Source organism: Oryza glaberrima, chromosome 8, assembly GCF_000147395.1.
Source record: "Oryza glaberrima chromosome 8, OglaRS2, whole genome shotgun sequence".
Lineage (NCBI taxonomy): Eukaryota > Viridiplantae > Streptophyta > Magnoliopsida > Poales > Poaceae > Oryza > Oryza glaberrima.
The window spans coordinates 17,627,487-17,645,839 of NC_068333.1; the positions used below are offsets into that span (position 1 = coordinate 17,627,487).

General features: G+C 44.5%; 2 protein-coding genes and 2 pseudogenes across 2 annotated transcripts; all 4 read left to right on the forward strand.

Moving 5' to 3' along the window:
* The first annotated feature begins 2,179 nt into the window (after positions 1 to 2,179).
* On the forward strand, positions 2,180 to 4,310 carry LOC127783260 (uncharacterized). The gene is made up of 3 exons (XM_052310497.1): positions 2,180 to 2,287; positions 2,398 to 2,738; positions 3,852 to 4,310. Exons 1-2 carry the CDS (start codon positions 2,180 to 2,182, stop codon positions 2,728 to 2,730), a joined length of 441 nt encoding a protein of 146 aa, XP_052166457.1. The 3' UTR covers positions 2,731 to 2,738; positions 3,852 to 4,310.
* An 809-nt stretch (positions 4,311 to 5,119) lies between these two features.
* Positions 5,120 to 6,949, forward strand: LOC127783252 (uncharacterized; annotated as a pseudogene).
* A 3,171-nt stretch (positions 6,950 to 10,120) lies between these two features.
* Positions 10,121 to 15,434, forward strand: LOC127783398 (uncharacterized; annotated as a pseudogene).
* A 1,183-nt stretch (positions 15,435 to 16,617) lies between these two features.
* On the forward strand, positions 16,618 to 17,673 carry LOC127782888 (uncharacterized). The gene is made up of 2 exons (XM_052310166.1): positions 16,618 to 16,953; positions 17,060 to 17,673. The coding sequence occupies exons 1-2, from the start codon at positions 16,702 to 16,704 to the stop codon at positions 17,435 to 17,437; spliced, it is 630 nt and encodes a 209-aa protein (XP_052166126.1). The 5' UTR covers positions 16,618 to 16,701; the 3' UTR covers positions 17,438 to 17,673.
* Positions 17,674 to 18,353: the final 680 nt, after the last annotated feature.

An 18,353-nucleotide genomic window follows, 5' to 3' on the forward strand; every position in this document is an offset into this window, starting at 1 on the left:
TGAAATAAGTTTTCATATAAGAACCCAATACGAGATTAATCAAAAATTAAAATAAAAATAAAATAAAATCCAAAATTAGAAAAGAAAATGAGAGTCAAAGTAGGAATACAATTTAAAAATAGCTGAAATTCGGAATTAAAAATAAGGAATATTAAAAGAAGAGTTCATATAAGAACTCAATACGAGATTAATTAAAATTCGGAATAAAAATAAATAAATCTTAAATTAGCAAAAGAAAATAAAATAAAAGTTCAAATAGGAATACAATTTAAAATTAGCTGAATTCGGAATTAAAAATAAGCAATATTGAAAGAAGAATCCATATAAGAACCCAATACGAGATTAATTAAAATTTAGAATAAAAATAAAATAATATCTAAAATTAGAAAATTAAAAGAGAGTTTAAGTAGGAATACAATTTTGAAACAAATGAAATTGAAAATATAAAATAAAAACATTAAAATAACACAATACGATATTAACTATTTTTTAAAAAAAATTGTGAAATTAGAAAAAGAAAAATAAGATTTCAATTAGGAATACAATTTATAAATACCTAAAATTTGTGATAAAAATAAAGATTATTAAAAGAAAAGGCCATCTAAAACATATGATGAGATAAATTACATAACATGCCTATAAAGAAGTAGAGTGGTGGCGGTTGATACGAGATATAAAAATTGTTAATAAAACACCAAATATAATCCTAATGACGATTAAAAGGAGGGACGTCAGGCAGGCCGTGAAGCAAACGTGTAAGGCGGTTGCCAGGACTTCTAGAAAGTAAAAAAAAAAAACCCCATTGATAATCATATTCAATTTTTAAAATCTCAATGACAATAAAAAAGAGAAGTAGCGCGCAGGGTGTATAAGAGTATAGTTGCAGAGCTGCCGACGGTTGACAGGACTTCTAGAAAATAAAAAATGAATTCCAACAATAGTTATGTTCGATTTTTAGAATCACAATGACAATAAAGAGTTGGCGGCGGACGGGCTGTAGAGGGGCATAGTGGCATCGTTTGATGGGACTTCTAAAAATTATAAAAAATTTCAAGTTCAATTTTTAAAGGTTTGGAACTTCTAAAAAGTAAAAAAAAACAAATGATAATCATGTTCGATTTTAAAATCTCAATGACAATAAAGAAGGGAGGCAATGGGCGATCTATAGAGGAGTACAATGGCAAAACCGCTGACGGTTTGGCGGGACTTCTAGAAAGTAAAAAATGAACCCAAACGATAATTATGTTCGATTTTTAAAATCTCAATGGCAACAAAGAAAAGAGACAATGGATAGGCCGTAGAGGAGTATAATGGCAACGTTTGACGGGACATCTAGAAATTATAAAAATAAAACCCAACGTGACAATAAACACTAAAAACTATAAAATTCAATTTTAAAGGTTCTAAGAAGAATAAATAGAAATAGTGGTAGATTGAGCAAGCAAATAAAGAAGAAGATGATATAAGTGGTAGCAACTGGTGTGACTTTTGAAAACTATATAATTAGAAACACGAGGATGATAAGGTTTGGTCTTTCAAAATCTGAAGACAATGAGATAGCTAGATAGCTATTTAATAAATTTTAAGTAAAATCGTACTAAAAAATATATGATTTTGTTTGGGTGCTAGCCGCGCAATTGCACGGGCCACCCAGCTAGTTTATTTTATATCATTTGATTTTTGAGTCGTTAAGGACACATAATTTTTTTTTTTACAAATAAGCATATGAATAAGCGAAACAACAGGGCTAATTTGGAGACAACCAGATCGGCGCCTCGTGTACGCCTAGCAAACAAGGCGACCGGATCGGGCAGCACAAACCATTTCCTCTACCTTTATTACACTATGCTTAATTAAACCCTCCCTTAAACCTCCCTGTCTTCCTTGTGATACTCCTCTCCGCTCTCCCACGCTCCTTCCGCAGGAAGCTTCTCGAAGCCTAGGGTTTCGCGCTCCCTTCCTCCCATCCCATGGCGGACATCGAGGCGGCGCTGCCTCCGCCGCCGCCCCAGCAGGCGCCGCCGCAGCCACCGAGGTGGGCCTCCGCGGCGGCGGCCCTGCGCGGGGTCGCTGACGTCCTGGTGTACAGCTACGTCACCGCGATGTGGGTGAACGCCGCCGTCTTCTCTCGCTGGGCCTGCGGCGAGGACTCCCCGGCTGCGGCCGTTACCATGGACTCATGGAGGTCTCCATGGCCACCGTTCTGGCCATGGGGGCGCTCACGCCGTTCGCGTCGCCTGTTCTGCTGAGCCGCCTGCTTGAGCGTCCCGAGGCCGCCCGTGAGGAGGTGGGGCTTCCCCCCCCCCCCCCCCCCCCCCCCCCCCAAATTTCCTTCTCCCGGATCATTAAGGTTTGGATTTGGATTTGTGGATTTCGGTGCTTGCTCGATCGTTGCAGGGTGGTGCCCGTGGTGGTGGTGGCGGAGGCGGCGCCAAGGCGCATCTGAGTCGCCGTGACAGTAGCGGGGGAGCACGTGGCCGTCAGGACGGAGGCTTTGTTGGACGCGTCGTCGTTCTCTTCATGGTGTTCGCTTGCTGCGTTGCGTTCGTCTGTGTGATGCTGCGGGATTTCGCGCCGGAGAAGGGGTCCTGCCAAGAGTGGGTTGGGTCCATTCTTGCTTACATCGGAGTCTTCGCTGGCTCTGCGATGGTATGCTTCGTCGCTGCTCCCAACTTGCTGAACTTCGTGACGAGGGGGATTCATGGCGGAGGTGAAGGGCGGAATCATTGATTTCTGAGGTATTGCACCCTTAATCTCTTCATGGTCAATCACCATGATTTGTTGATGCGGATCGAGTAGTTGCAAGCCTTGTCGGATTGTTTGATACTTTGATGAATTGCTGATGCTGACTGTTGCATAGAAACTAAAACTCAGTTGGAGCTTGTTTGATGTGGTCTCTGTTTGGATATAATGTTTCTCAGATGTACAAATTTGTTACCGTAGAGCTGATGCGTATGTTAATTTGGTTGCAGATGGCTTGAGAAAATTGGCTTTGGAATGTTTGATTTGATTTGCTATTACATACACTCTGTATTGAGAAAATAGTTCATCCGATTTGTTCACTTAATCCATCTAGCATGTAACACAACTGTATGGCCCAGACTAAACTTATGAAATTAATATTAGCTTTTTATCAGTATAAAAATCGCTTCCAGGGACCAATTTTGTGATTTGGGAGATCTGTCTAACCCCTCTCCTGTGTGAAATACCAATCTATGACTTAATTTCATTTTGTCAAATTGTCAATAGAAACTGAAAAATATCTGTGGGCACATTGAACTACAAGTAGATCAGAGAAGGTACTATCATAGATTTATGCCATCTGCAGACAAATAGAAGTTAGTAATAGCTTAATCAAGAATATAACAAAGAAACATATCTAGCTAACCTCTGCCTAGGAAAAATATCTTCCCAGGCGGACCGCCGGCCCGCCTGCGAAGATCGGCGATCTTCGTAGTCGTTGGCCTACCGGCGGAGCCGCCGTCCGCCTGGGAAGACGTGTTTTGGCCGCCAGCGAAAATGCTTTTTCTAGTAGTGCATCATGCCTTCAACAAATTGATTGATTTTATTTGGTTACAAGTAAATGCCATATTGAAACTTGAGTTAGAACATGTTATGTTTCGGATAGTTGATGCACTTAAATTTGTCATATTACAAGGAGAGTGCTAAAACGGAAAATCCACTGGTTTAAACCAAACAATTGTCGGGTAATTGGACACGCATCATCAAATTCAATTTTGAGCGCTTGATTTGTTATCATAATAGTGGATTTCTGGTATTTACAATCTTAAACATTTGGTTATCCTTTATGTGGTTAAGCTAATGATGTTTTCATCTTGTTGCAATTTCAGTTCTGGAATACATGCTGTTTTGTAGTACAAAGTGATTTGAGTTGTAACATGGGAAATCTGATGTGCGACTGCAAGCTCCCCGAGACTCCGAGTAACAGGATGTGAAGTCACTGTGATGCTACTACTTGTTGCAGTTTACCTCTTCACGAACTTCAGTTTTGAATTTTTGGAACGTGAACACGGAATGCTGCGTTTGTCCCCATGTCTTTATACCCTTCCGAATTACTGATATGCTTATATGGCTGATACTGCCGCAACGGCAACATGTTTTTTTCCCCTGCTGTAATGGTTTGATAACCGCTGTTTATCTTGGTTGATTGATTACACTAATGTGTTCCTTAGCTCATGTCAGCACAGCAACTACCTGTAACCTGTCACTGGATTATGATCTGCTCTACAGAATGTATTTTTTAGATAATGATGTGTTCTATTTAATTAGATCTACACTATGTTCTTGAACACTTCTATGCTCTATAGAATGTATGATTTGCAATATAAAAAAAAATGAATGATTTGCCAATGGATATGCATCGTGTTGTGTTGCGCGTGTTGGCAAATCATACACTTTTTATTACACTGATGAGTTTAGCTGCCGCTTGGATATGCATCGTGTTGTGTTGCGTGTTGCCGCTCCGCTTTTAGGCTCTCATTGGTGCCCATATTTCCTATTAAGTGGAAATGGTTTATTAGAAAATACAAAATAATTTATAGGTAACATTTATATATGTATTCTTAGCGACTTAAAAGCTACTAATGTTAAAAAAGAATCATGTTGAAAAAACTTTAAAATCAAATTTAAAACTAAATTTCAAAATTCAGATTTTGGTTTTGGCTTATCAGGGCAACCAATGAGTCTCTTACAGAACAGATTAGGATCTAGGAAAGCCAATTAGCCAAGCGAGCCGGCAAAGGAGAATGTACACAGCTGCGGCCACCGGCAGATGACCAAACGAGACAATCTTGGGGACAACCCGGGCGGCGGCGCCTCGTGTGCGCCTAGCAAAATCCCCTCGCCCGCCTATCCAAAAGAAAATAAATAAATAAATAAAAAATAAACTCGATCGGGTCGGGCACAAACCAAACCATTTCCTCCCCCGCTTAACAACTGTACTGCGCTTAATTAATTAAACCCCCTTAAACCTCCGTGTCTTCCTCGTGTTAACTCCTCCACACGTCCAAAGCTTGTCCACTCTCTCACACGCTCCTTCCCTTCCGCGGAAAGCTTCTCGGAGTCTAGGGTTTCGCGCTCCCTCCCTCCCTCCCCTCCCATGGCGGACACCGGAGCGGCACAGCCTCCGCCGCCGCCCCTGCGGGCGCCCGCCGCCGTGCCGGAGACCCTGCGCCGGCTCCTCGCGCTGGTCACTGACGTCCTGGTGTGCTGCTTCCTCGCCGCGATGTGGGTGACCCCCGCCGCCAGCGCCGCCGCCGTCTTCTCCTGCTGGGCCTGCGGCGAGGGCTCCCCTGCCGCGGACGTCGCGGCGAAGGTCTCCGTCGCCTCCTTCCTGGCCACGGCGGCGCTCGCGCCGTTCGCCTCGCCGGTTGTGACGTGGCGCCTCCTTGGGCGTCCCCGCAGGGCGGCAGGGCCCGTGAGGTGCGGCGCGTTCCTCTCCTTCCCCAAATTTCCCTTCTCCTAGAGCGTTTCTGAAGTCTGGATTTGTGGATTTCGCGGTCGCCGCCGTGCAGCGCGGTCGTGGAGACGTCACCGGTGAACGCCGCCGCCGTCAGGAAGGAGGCCTTGGACGCGTCGTTCAGTTCGCGCTCTTCTCTGTCTGCTTCGCAGTCGTCGGTTTGCTGCTGCAAGAGCTCGCGCCGGAGGAGAAGGGGTCTATACAGGAGAAGGTTGGCTCCGTGCTTGCTGACATCGGGCTCTTTGCTAACTCCGTGATGGTATGCTTCGTCGTTGCTCCCAACTTGCTGATCTTCCTGGCGAGGGATCGGTGGAGATGAAGGGCGGAATGGGCAGGGTACCGTTGCACAATCGATTTTCGAGGTACTGCTCCCTTGATCTCTGCATGTTTATCACCGATTCACCGGTGCTTGTTGTTTGATTGTGTTTACTTTGCTGAATTGTTGGCCTGCTAGGTGGTAGAAACTGAAACTCAATTGCAGCCTCTTGTGTGATGTGGCATCTGTTTGGATATAATGCTAATATGGTCGCAGATTTCTTGAGAAAATTGGCGTTAGGATGTTCTGATTTGATTATGTTTCACGATTCATCCAATTTGTTTACTTGTTTAAACCATCTAGTATATATAACACGAGTGTGTGGCCTAGGCTAAACTGGTAGAAACTTTTCTGATGACAAAAATCACTTCCAGCTTAACTTTGTGATTTGGGAACCATTTCGTTCTGTCTAACACGTCCTCTGCTGGACTTTATTTGAATGGAATCTGAAAAGGCATATGTGCAACTACTAGTAGACCAGATAATTATAAGGTGCACCTTCGAACCAATTGGCTTTAATTCCCATCTTGAGAGAAAAATGGGCAATAGAATTGGTAAGTGCCAGGATTGAAGCTTTAGTTGAGCTTGTGTAGCAGCTCCTAGTTCACGCTCTTAAATTTAAACCAAATGATTGTTGGATAACTGAATTTGCATCATCGAATTTCAGCTTGATTAATTACTTGATTTCTTGTCATGGCATAGGGTATGTACAGCCTTTAAACATTCGGTAATTTCTTCTGTGGAAAAGCTAATGCTGTTTTTTTTCAAATTTTACTGCAATTTCAGTCAGGAATACATGTGTTTTGTGGTACACGAGCTTTGGGTTTGTCTTCTATGGGAAATTTGATGTGCGACCGCAAGCTGTCCGAGTAACTATGTGATCCGACTTTTATGCTACTACATGTTGCAGTTTCCCTTCTGAAGTGTTTGCTGAACATGCCATGGCCTAGGGCACTGCAATTGTTATGTTCTTACATGTATTTGAGGTTTTGGGGCCTCGCTCTCACGAACATCAGTTTTGATTTTGGAACGTTAACTCAGAATGCTGTATTTGGCCCGTAGTTCGGCTCTGCGGCAGGCCGGCAGCTCAGGATTATGATTTGGGTGATAGTTAGCCCATGGTAGCAAATACCATCACTGGAATTATGTTTTGAACCGGGAAATGTAGGTTACTGGAAGTGCTAGTGATGCGCATATTTTGATTTGTTGAGTTGAGCTTGCGCTTGAATATGTATCATATATTCATGTCTGCGTGTTGTTGCTCTGCTGTCGAACAGATTGACATCAATTGAGCTTGGCCGACCTCACAGGTAGACGGCCCTCGTTGGTTGGCAATGAGCTCATTATAGGGGGGTGGGGGGGTAGGGGGGGGGGGGTAATACTAAAACTTTTACATATATATTTTTTACTCGAAAAAAATACTCCCTCCGTTCCGTAATAAAATGGCGAAAATTTGTGTTTAAAATACTTTAGGTAATAAAGTAAGTAAAAAAATAATAATTTCAAATTTTTTTGAGTAAGACGAATGGTCAAACAGTGCAAGTAAAATATCAAAATCACTTATATTAGGGGACAGAGGGAGTAATTTATATAAAAAAATTATAGAGTGAATTGCATATTGGACCATATCTTTTTACCAAAGCTACAACTTGGACTAGGATTAAACAACCATTTTCACTTTAGGCTAGATATCTTTATCTTTGCAACATATTTCACTTTCAACCGTCTCCTCTAGCTTTTCTCTCTTGCTGCTCTCCTCCAAGAGCCACTATGAACCACTGAATCTGAGCAAGGCAGATCGAGCTCAACATTTGCCATGCCCATACAGAGTTCTTCTCGCTGATGCTTGGCCACAAAAAAAAAATGAGAAAGGTGAAAATGTCCATGATCTGCACACTCACTGACTAGTCTCCTCGCAGGTTTCGATCTCCATCCTCCCTGATATCAAGTTTTGCCTCCTCCATTGTTCCCAACTCAAGCTCCAACTCTTTTTCTGCCTCAAAGCTCGAGCTCTACCTCCTCTGCTGCTTGAGCTCAAGCTCCAACAGTCCAACTCCATCACCTAGAACTTGATTCATTCTCTGTCACCTCAACCTCGAACCCCTATCTCTTTCTCCATGCCCCTGACATCGAACTCACCAAGCACACCTTTCAAATTGCTGGCAGTTTAGAGCCTACTCCCTCCGTCCCAAAAAAAGACAAACCCTGGTTTCCATGTCCAATATTTGACCGTCCGTCTTATTTGAAAAAATCATGAAAAAAAATTAAAAACATAAGTCACGCATATGCTCTGTCAAGTAGCAGAGTGTGGTTCGAGGTGACTGGAGATTGGGAAAGAGGAGCTTTGTCTGTGTGAGGGAGAAATAGGCTGTGTTTAGTTCAGCGCAAAGTTTGGATTTTGGTTGAAATTGGAGATGATGTGACTGAAAAGTTGTGTGTGTATATGACAGGTTGATGTGATGGAAAAGGACTGAAGTTTGGATCCAAACTTTAGATCTAAACACAGCCATAGGCTCACTGGAGACATCACTGAATATGGCTCACCCATTAATAGTCCAAATACAAAATTTGGTAACAAAATCTAGACCTAAGTGAAAACATTTGCTTATACCTGGTCCAATATGCAAACAAGGTAATAAAAACTAGTCCAAAGTGCAATTCACTCAAAATTATATATATGTTTTCCAACTTAAAAGTGAATGCTGAAAAGGATATTACATTGAGAATATCTTAACATTAACGTTTTAAAATTTAATTTTTGATAACTGATTCCATATAAGGCAAATGATAAGATTAGACATTATTTTGAGTGTTCAGCCTAAGAGTAAGGAACGGCATATTTGCTGTCACATCCTCCACATGCGTAGCCCAGGGAAGACCGAGCAGCCAAACTTGGTCACCTGTTCTTGGCCTAAAAAGCCTGCTACCGAAATGATTAGGCAGATCTCCTTTTTTCTAGCATTAAACCAGCAAAGCACAAGTTCTGCTGGGAAGAGGAGAGAGAGAGTGTGCGTGGAAGTTGTGCCAGATCCGCTTGGCGCCGAACCGACCCCGCCTCGACCTTGTCACGGATAGGGCAGGGGAGTGGAGAGGCGAGGAAGACAAAGTGTACCACCGAGCTCAAGCCGCGCCGCTGCCCTCCGAGCTATGCCGCCAACGGGGAGAGAGGGCGCCGCCGCGGGCCTTGTTGCGGCCCCCAACTCCGCGCAGCTTCTCGCCGGCACACCGGCAGCACAACCCGTCGATCCAGACCGGTCGAAGCTCGTCGATGCCGCCGACAAGGAGAGAGGGTGCCGCCGCTGCTTGATCCGGGTCGCGCGGAGCTCGCCGGCCGCGCCACTGCTCGATCTGCGCTGACCACGCCCCTCCCCCCCTCCCCAGGAGAGAGGTGAGAGGCGGAGGGGGAAAGAGGCGCCGGCGGCAGGATCACCGAAGGAGGAGGCCGGAGTGAGGACTAAGGGAGAGGATAAGAGAGAGAGGTGACTGTGTTTTTATATATATATTTTTTGGACTTTAGGGTGAGGCCGGAGTAAGGACTGGGAGAGGATAAGAGGGAGAGAACTGTGTTTTAATATATTTTTTTTGGACTTTAAGGTGAAATATAAAATTAAAGCCACTTCTACGACCACTTACGCTGTGAAGAATTAAGATTTTAGGCTTGTGACCCTAATCTACTGGCACTCTCAAGCTGCTCAAATGAGCGAGACGCAATGTGAACGCTCTTAGGGAGCGTACCTAGGCCTTAGCTAGAGCCTCACTGTTCATAGTATTCTAGTTTTGTCGCTAATTAAGCAAGGAGTATATATACAGTGTTCTCTACGTACTTAAAAAATTTGGGCCCCTAATTTCTAAGGCCCGAACAACCACACCGTGCACTTGATGATACATTCATGTCATAAATATTTGATATTTTGAAGTAGGATTTTTGAAGCTTGGGACATGAATAATTTCTGATGTTGGACTTACCTACCATGGATCATCACAATTTTGGTTCTAGTACCTACCGTGTCCAAAAATTCTACTCCGTATATACTCCCAAGCTTTACGCTCAGTAAAGTAAATTTTGTACGCTTCCGAGTTCCGAGCTCAGCTCATGTCGTGGGAGGCCCCCCGTGTACAATCTTACGGGTACAAATTTGGGAACCACCCCCCCCCCCCCCCCCCCCCCCCCCCCCCCCTGCGCGAGAAGTCGAGAGCTCAGGTCGACCCGGGTTCAAAGCTTCGTCTTGTCCAAGTCCACAACCCAATCAACGCCACAGCTCACAGTCCCCCCATTCCCACGCGCTCCACTACGCTACGCCCAACCCCACCCACCTAGGGTTGCAATGGCGGCGCCACCCCGCGCCCGCGGCCGCCGCCCCCTCGCCGCCAGGGCCACCGCCATCCTCCACGCGGCGCTCCGGCGGGTGTCCTGCAGGGTCGCCGCCACGGCTGCGGCGGCGGCGCCTCCTCCGTAGGGCCGCCGCCTCGCGGCGCTCCACGCCCTCCTCGGCGCGCTCTGGGTGGCCAGCGCCCTCTACATCGCCAACGCCGCCGCGCGCTGCGCACGCCTGGGTGGCGCCTCCCTGCTGAGCGACGACCGGTGCCGCGTCTCCCTGGAGTACGCGCCCGCCATCGTCCTCGCCTCCCTGCTCGCGCGGAGCGTCCTACGCCGCCGCGAGGCCAAGGAGGAGGTAGGTGACTGGCTGTCACACGATTCGATTTATCGCGAGTATTTTTTTTTTCTGCTCGTTTGTGGTGACCTGGAGAGCTGTGAATCTTTCCATGGCAGCTTGGCGGCGGCGGAGACGGTGGCGGCGATGCCCTCTCCAAGAAGCTCTCGTCATCCGTGGAGGCGCCGCACCGCCCGCAGCTTGACGAGGAGACTGAGTTGCAGATGCTCTTAGTGTTCGTCTTTACACCCTCTCTCGGGCTCACCCTGTTCGGCTCGGTTCTGACGCTGTTGCCGCCTCCCGATCCTGCCTTGGTGCCGCTCGGTTCCATCATGGCCAATGTTGGGTTGCTGGGCGTCTCCATTACGCTGTGCATACTTGGCATCCCGTACTCGATGCGCAGGCTGAGGAAGGCGCTCAGCGTGAAGGCCGGAGGCATCGGGATGGTGTAATGGACGAATGCCACAAGGTAATTGACTCACGCTACATTATATGATGTTGAATTGGTGATGAATTCCTCGCAGTGGTTAAATTTTTTGGTGATGAATGGTGAGTTCGCTTTGTCTGCTCTATTGTATTATTGTTTGCTGTACCAAAATCAAACGTTAGATTCTCGATTGACATGTAAGGATTGAGATTGTGAAATTTTTGGGCGTTGATAGCTGTGGCATCTGTTTGTTTCGGTACTTACTCATGTCTAAAGCTATTTGAGACAGTAATTGTGTCCCTGAATCGTCGCCACATTATTTTCACTTTTTTTTTCTGTGTACCGTTTGCTTGTTGTTACCGAAACCTTTGCACTTTACCCGCAATATATAGGGTTACTTGGTCGATGTTACATGCAAGCAGCTCTATGTAGAACATTGTATGCGACGTCATTGCTTGGTCTACCGTAAATGGTGATGTGATTGAGTTACTAATATTAGCTTTTCAAGGATATAAGTCGCTTTCATGCTGTGTATTGCTTTGTGTATCCCTCTTCTATTCGTAAAATATCTATATAGCACTTTATTTCCTTTTCTTTTTCTCAAAGGAAGCTGAAAAGTGAATTACCTACCACTCACCAGTAGAGGGAAGGCAACATCGCAGATATACGCTCAGTGAAGAATCAAGAATTATAACATGACAAATTCATTGCATATATAGTGCATCGAATTTTTGGTCACTGATGTTACCAGTTCTTTGGCCCATTGAGTTGTCTTGAGTGCAACATGGGCCAAAGAATTGGTAAATGGCAGCAATGAAACTTTATATAGAGCTTGTTTTGTAGTTCCTACTTCCTAGTTCATGCCCTGAAATTTAAACGAAACAATTGCCGGATAATTGGATTTGCATCATCAAACTTCAACTTGATTACTTGACTTGTTATCCTTATAACGGATTGATAGCATTTACACTCCTAAACATCCGCAAACTCCTTATGTGGGAAATGCTTATGCTGCTTTTATCCTGTTGCAATTTCAGTCCTGGAATTCACGGTGTTTTGTACTTGCTTTGGTTGTCTTCTGTGGGAAATTTGATTTGTGAACACAAGCTATCTGAGTAACAAGATGTGATGTTACTGTTTTGATACTTCTTATTGCCGTTTTCCTTGTGAAGTGTTTGTGAAACATGATATTACAACTGTTCTTACAAGTACTTGAGGTTTTGTGGCCCCTCTCATACTTCAGCTTTGAACTTTTGGAACATTACCTTAGAGTGTTGTATTTTCTGCTGATGTCTAGCATTTATGTTGCGGCAACGTGTTTTTTCTGCTGTAAGCTTGTAAAGGTTTGATTGTGCATGCTAAATTGCTAATTAGCCAGTGCGATGGTGTTTTACGGGTTCAAAGGTGTGCTCACTAGTACAGATCGTTCTATCAGTGACAGGTTTTAATATGGTTAGAAATAGCGGGCCGTCACAAGGAAGTCATCTCAATCGGGCCAAAAAGTGTCCGATTGAGATATGGTCGCACAGACATATTAGATGGGCATAAAACTTAAGCCCGTCACGGATAACACCTATCAGTGACGGGCCGTAGTTTAGGCCCGACTGAGATAACATTCCATATCTCAAACGGGCCTAAAGTTGCGGCCCATCACAGATGACCATCATCTGTGACGGGCACTAACTTTAGGCCCGATTGAGATAACATTCCATATCTCAAACGAGCCTCAAGTTGTGGCACGTCACAGATGACCATCATCCGTGACGGGCCACAACTTGAGGCCCGTTTGAGATAACAACTAGGCCCGTCATAGATGACTCATCAGTGACGGGCTATATACTTAATCTCTATCGGGCATTAACTAAAGCCCATCACTGATGACTATTTTTCCATTTTTCATATGAAATGTTTATATTTGTAAGTTGACCATAGCAAAATAATTAAGTGCAGTATAATAATTCATTTTATGAGTCAAAATAATTTTACGGGTAGTAAACAATTTCAAATGGAAAAAATGTCAACAACAAAGTTGTATAACTTATCAAGATTTACAACTTTTAGTTTCGTCATTTTTCTATATAACATTTTTTTTTGAACAGTTTGAATTTGAATTTGAAAATGTGAAAACTTCAAACAACATTTTCAAATACTAAATGATTTCAATTGAAAAAGTCATCAACAACAAAGTTGAATAACTCATCAGTATCTAAAACTTTTATTTTTGTTATTTCTTCATCCGACGAAATGTTAGTAATATTATTCACAAATTTTACATATATGTGTTATAGTTTATAAAACCAGATAAGAGATATATCAATTTTGTGAACAATGTTACTATCATTTTGTCGTATGAACAAATGACCAAAATAAAAGTTTTAGATCTTGATGAGTTATTCAACTTTGTTGTTGATGACTTTTTCAGTTGATATCATTTAGTATTTGAAAATGTTGTTTGAAGTTGTCATATTTTCAAATTCAAATTCAAATGGTTCAAAAAATGTTATATAGAAAAATGACCAAAATAAAAGTTATAGATCTTGATGAGTTATACAACTTTGTTGTTGATGACTTTTTCAGTTGAAGTCGTTCACTGATCTAAAATTCTATTTAAACTTTTCAAACTTTGAATTTCAAATTTCAAATTGTTTAAATAGAGTCAGATGGAGAAATGACAAAAATAAAAATTTTGCACCTCGATGAGTTCTACAACTTTGGTTTTGGTGACTTTTCCATTTGAAATCATTTAATAACCCCAATTTGACATCCTGGCCTAGGGCTTAATAGGATTAATAGAATACTCATACCAACAAGTTACAACTACTTTTCCGGAAGCTAATCTCCAAAGAACTTTGATGTTAAGCGTGCTTGGCCTGAAGCAATTTCGGGATGGGTGACCGACCGGGAAGGTCATCCGTGACGCCCTTTAATTAGGGCCCGATTGAGATAGATTCATTCATCTGTGACGAGCTATAGGGCGACGGGCTTTAATTAGGGCCCGATTGAGATAGATTCATTCATCCGTGACGGCCGTTTGCCCGACGGGCTTTAATTAGGGCCCGATTGAGATAGATTCATTCATCCGTGACGGCCGTTTGCCCGATTGAGATAACTCTTCACATCTGTGACGGGGGTTTACTTTGCTGGTATCCCTTCTAGTTGACTCCTTTCGTTTGATGTTGGAATTTTGACTCCTTTCGTCTTCTAGCCTGTGACGGACGCCGTGCCTGATTGAGATGGGGTTTACTTTGCTGGTATCCCTTCTAGTTGACTCCTTTCGTTTGATGTTGGAATTTTGACTCCTTTCGTTTGATGTTGGAATTTTGCTGGTATCCCTTCTAGTGGCTGGTTTTGAGACAGACCTGTAGGGTTCTAGCCTGTGACGGGGGTTTACTTTGCTGGTATCCCTTCTAGTTGACTCCTTTCGTTTGATGTTGGAATTTTGACTCCTTTCGTCTTCTAGCCTGTGACGGACGCCGTGCCCGATTGAGATGGGGTTTACTTTGCTAGTATCCCTTCTAGTTAACTCCTTTCGTTTGATGTTGGAATTTTGACTCCTTTCGTTTGATGTTGGAATTTTGCTGGTATCCCTTCTAGTGGCTGGTTTTGAGACATACCTGTAGGGGCTTGACTCCTTTCGTTTGATGTTAGAATTTTGCTATGTCTGGTTTGCCGTGCACTGCCATCGTCATTCCACAAATGATTTATCAAACTATGGGCTCTTTTTCAAGATCAAATTATGGTCTCCTGTTCCTAGGGGTTAAGGGTTTGCAGATTTGGGGTCTAGGGGGTTTGGTTAATTTGACAGACTAATATTTCAACAATCATTTTATATTGTCAGCTGATTTTTCATTCTTCATGTTTGTCAATGCTATCTTTAGACAAATAAATGTTAAAAGCTTAGTCAAGAATATGACAAGGAAACACCTTACATAAAATGATTCAATTGATTTTCTTTGCTATTACTATTACACAGATGCACACCTTCGAACTGGTGCCTTTAATCCCCCATTGAATTTTGTTGACTGAAAAATGGGCCAAAGAATTGGTAGATGTCAGGATTGAAACTTTAGTTAGAGCTTACTATGTGGTAGCTCCTAGTTCATGCTCTTAAATTTAAACCAACTGATTGTTGGATAATTGTTGCATCATCAGATTACTTGATTTGGTGTCATAATAATGGGTTTCTGGTATGTACTCTCATTATACATTCGAAGCATTCGGTCATTTCTTATGTGGAAAAGCTAATGCTACTTTTTATCTTTGCAATTTCAGTCCTGGAATACAAGTTGTTTTTTAGTACACGAGCTTTTTGGGTTGTCTTCTGTGGGAAATTTGATGCGCGACCTCAAGCTGTCCGAGTAACAAGATGTGATGTGAATTTTATGCTGCCACCTGTTACAATTTTACGTTCTGAAGTGCCTCACACACCACGACTGTTTTTACAAGTAATTGGGGTTTTGAGGTCCCTGACGAACACCGGTTTTGATGTTTTGGAACGCTAATTCAGAGCTGTATTTGTCCCTACCGATGCCCAGCATATAACCTATTCTGAGGCAACGTGTTTTGCTGCTGTAAAAGGTTTGTTAACTTCTGCTTGTCTTGGGTGATTGCTAATGTTCTGCTCCCTAATTTGCCCGTGTTAGCAATTACTACATGTCACTCGATTATGATTTGCTCTGCAGAATGCATGTTTCCTGGCATCTGTTCCACTCTCTTTGTTCGAAAATAGATTAACCTAGCAAAAGATTTGAATAAACCAGAATAACAAATCTGAATAATCTGAATAAGGGCATGTACAATGGTGACTATAAGCAATAGTAGTCTCAAGATGCCATGTAGGATAGACCACACAAAGGTCACACTACCCACAGTGAAAACCACTCCAAAACGTATTTTGCTTGTCAGCCCCTATTTATTTACATGTCAGCCCTTGCATTATCAAACCTATTAAAACTTTATATTTTGAACCCTATAGTAACTAAAAGTAGTATATGTACACCCTAAACAACTTGGGACCCACTGTCAGCCTCTTCCCATCGCCCTCTCTTTTTTATTCCCCCTCTTTCTCTCTCTCTCTTCGATTTCTTCTCCACCGACAGCCGCCGTCGCTCGGTTCTCTTCTCCTCTCCCCTCCCCTCGCCGGCTTCTCCCCTCCCCTCTCCGGCGTGAGATCGGCGGCGGGGAGCAGCGGTGGCGGTGTATCTGGCGGTGGGGAGCTCGCCGGCTGCTCCCCTCTTCGGCGCGAGCTCGGCGGCGGGGAGCAGCGGTGGCGACGGATCTAGCGGCGGAGGGGAAGCGGCGCGAGTCCGGCCTTCGCACCGGCGGCGGCGGGGAGCAGCGACGACGACCAAGGTGGCGCGGCGGATCTGGCGGCGACGACGACCACGACAATATGGGGATTTGGGGCAGGTGCAGGGGGGACCGGACGAGGCGACGCGCAGGACTCCGACTCCTCCAACGCAAGGCTTCGGCTCGTGGCTTCGTGGCTTTCGAGCCCAGGTGCGACGCTTGCAAGGGTTCCTCTACAAGCTCGCTAACAGCCTGCGAGACCACCCGTGCGCATGCCAGCTAGGCTTGGCTCCAACGTGGAGGATTGAGACCACATGCCACGGTCACGCGCGTTGTACATTGCCTAAGAGGCTATCAAGATTCGTGTGCTAGTTTAAAAAAAACAGTCATACGTGGTTCCTATATTGTACGCATACAACTCTACCCCTCTTGTTAAAAAAGAAAAAGAATCTAAAAAGAATCTAAAAAAGAAAACGCCTCCTCCATTGCGTTGCGCTGCGCCCACGCCGCCGCCGCCGCCAGAGCGTGGAGGTAAGCCATGGAGGCGTCTCCCCGCGGCCGCCTCCTCGCCTTCGCGCCCGCGCTCCACCTCCTCCTCCGCGCGCTCTGGGTAGCCGGCGTCCTCAACATCGCCAATGACGTCGTGCACTGCGCCCGCCTGCAGAGCACCACCTCCGTCCTGGACGACCACCGCTGCAACCTCTCCCTCTCGTTCGCGCTCGCCATGCTCTTCATCTCGCTGCTCGGCCGGAGCATCCTCCGCCGCAGCGACGCCAAGGCGGAGGCGGAGGTAGGTATACATGATACATCGCCTCGCGCCCTGCTCGATCTGTTTATTCTGGTTACTTCTGATATTTCAATTTGGGGGTGAACTCTGCATCTTTTGCCATCTCTAGCTTGGAGGAGGTGAAGAAGACGGCGACGATGTGCTCCCCGAGAAGGCGTCTTCTTCCCCGGAGACGCATCCCCGTGCTCACTGGATGCTCCAGGGGTGGTCGCCGCGTGATGTGGAGGTCGGATTCGTGATGGGGCTCGCCTTCCTCCCCTACCTCTGGATCACCATGCTCGTCTCGCTCTTCCTGCTGGTGCCGCGGCTGCATCCGCCCCCACCTGCTGAAAGGGGGGTTCCTGTGGTGGAGCTGCTCGGTGACCTCATGGTCCATGTCGGGTGCCTCTGCGTCTCCATCAACCTGTGCAGCCTTGGCGTCCCGTACGCCATGCTCAGGCTGAGGAAGGCGCTCGACGCCAAGGATGGAGACGCATGGATACTCTAATTGGGTAATTCACTTCCACATTATATATGTTTCTAATTGGTTTGAATTGGTGAAGAATGATGAGTTAGCAAATTAAGCGATTAGATTTTCGATTCGACAGGCTAGGAATGCGATTGTGAAAACTTTGAAATTCGCCGGTCCGATCGATGTACGTAGCATCTGTTTGGCTTCGGTGCTTAGTTTATGGGAGTCATATGTCTAAAGTTATTTCAGTCAATTATTATTATGTTCCTGAAATATCGTCACATTCTTTTTACTTTCTTCTTGTCTCTAGCCCTTTGCTCTACTGTGATACCGTACTCTTCATTACTTTTCCTTCAATTTACAGGACTTCTCAGTACTGTTTAACATCAGGTTTTTGCCTCTACGGTTAATGCTAACTTCTCCATGTAGGAAATAGTATGACATCAACTTTGCTTGGTTTGCAACAAGTAAAGATACTTTGATAAAAGGATCATCACAGTAATGCTAGTTCTCAACTATATTCCACAAATAATCATAACCCATGCTGTCACAGTGATCTTGATAAAATAGCACGTTGGCACAATCAGTGAGGTTGAGTACGGGTTTGTTTAGTTCGCGAAAAGAAAATTTTTGGGTGTCACATCGGACGTTTGACCGGATGTAGGAAGGGGTTTTGAACACGAATGAAAAAACTATTTCCATAACTCGTCTGGAAACCGCGAGACGAACTTATTAAGCCTAGTTAATCCGTCATTAGCACATATGGGTTACTGTAGTACTTATAGCTAATCATGGACTAATTAGGCTCAAAAGATTCGTCTCGTGATTTCCATGCAAACTGTTAAATTAGTTTTTTTATCTATATTTAATGCTTCATGCATGTGTTTAAAGATTCGATGTGATGTTTTTGGAAAAAAAAAAGGAACTAAACAAGGCCTACATTGAGGTGCGC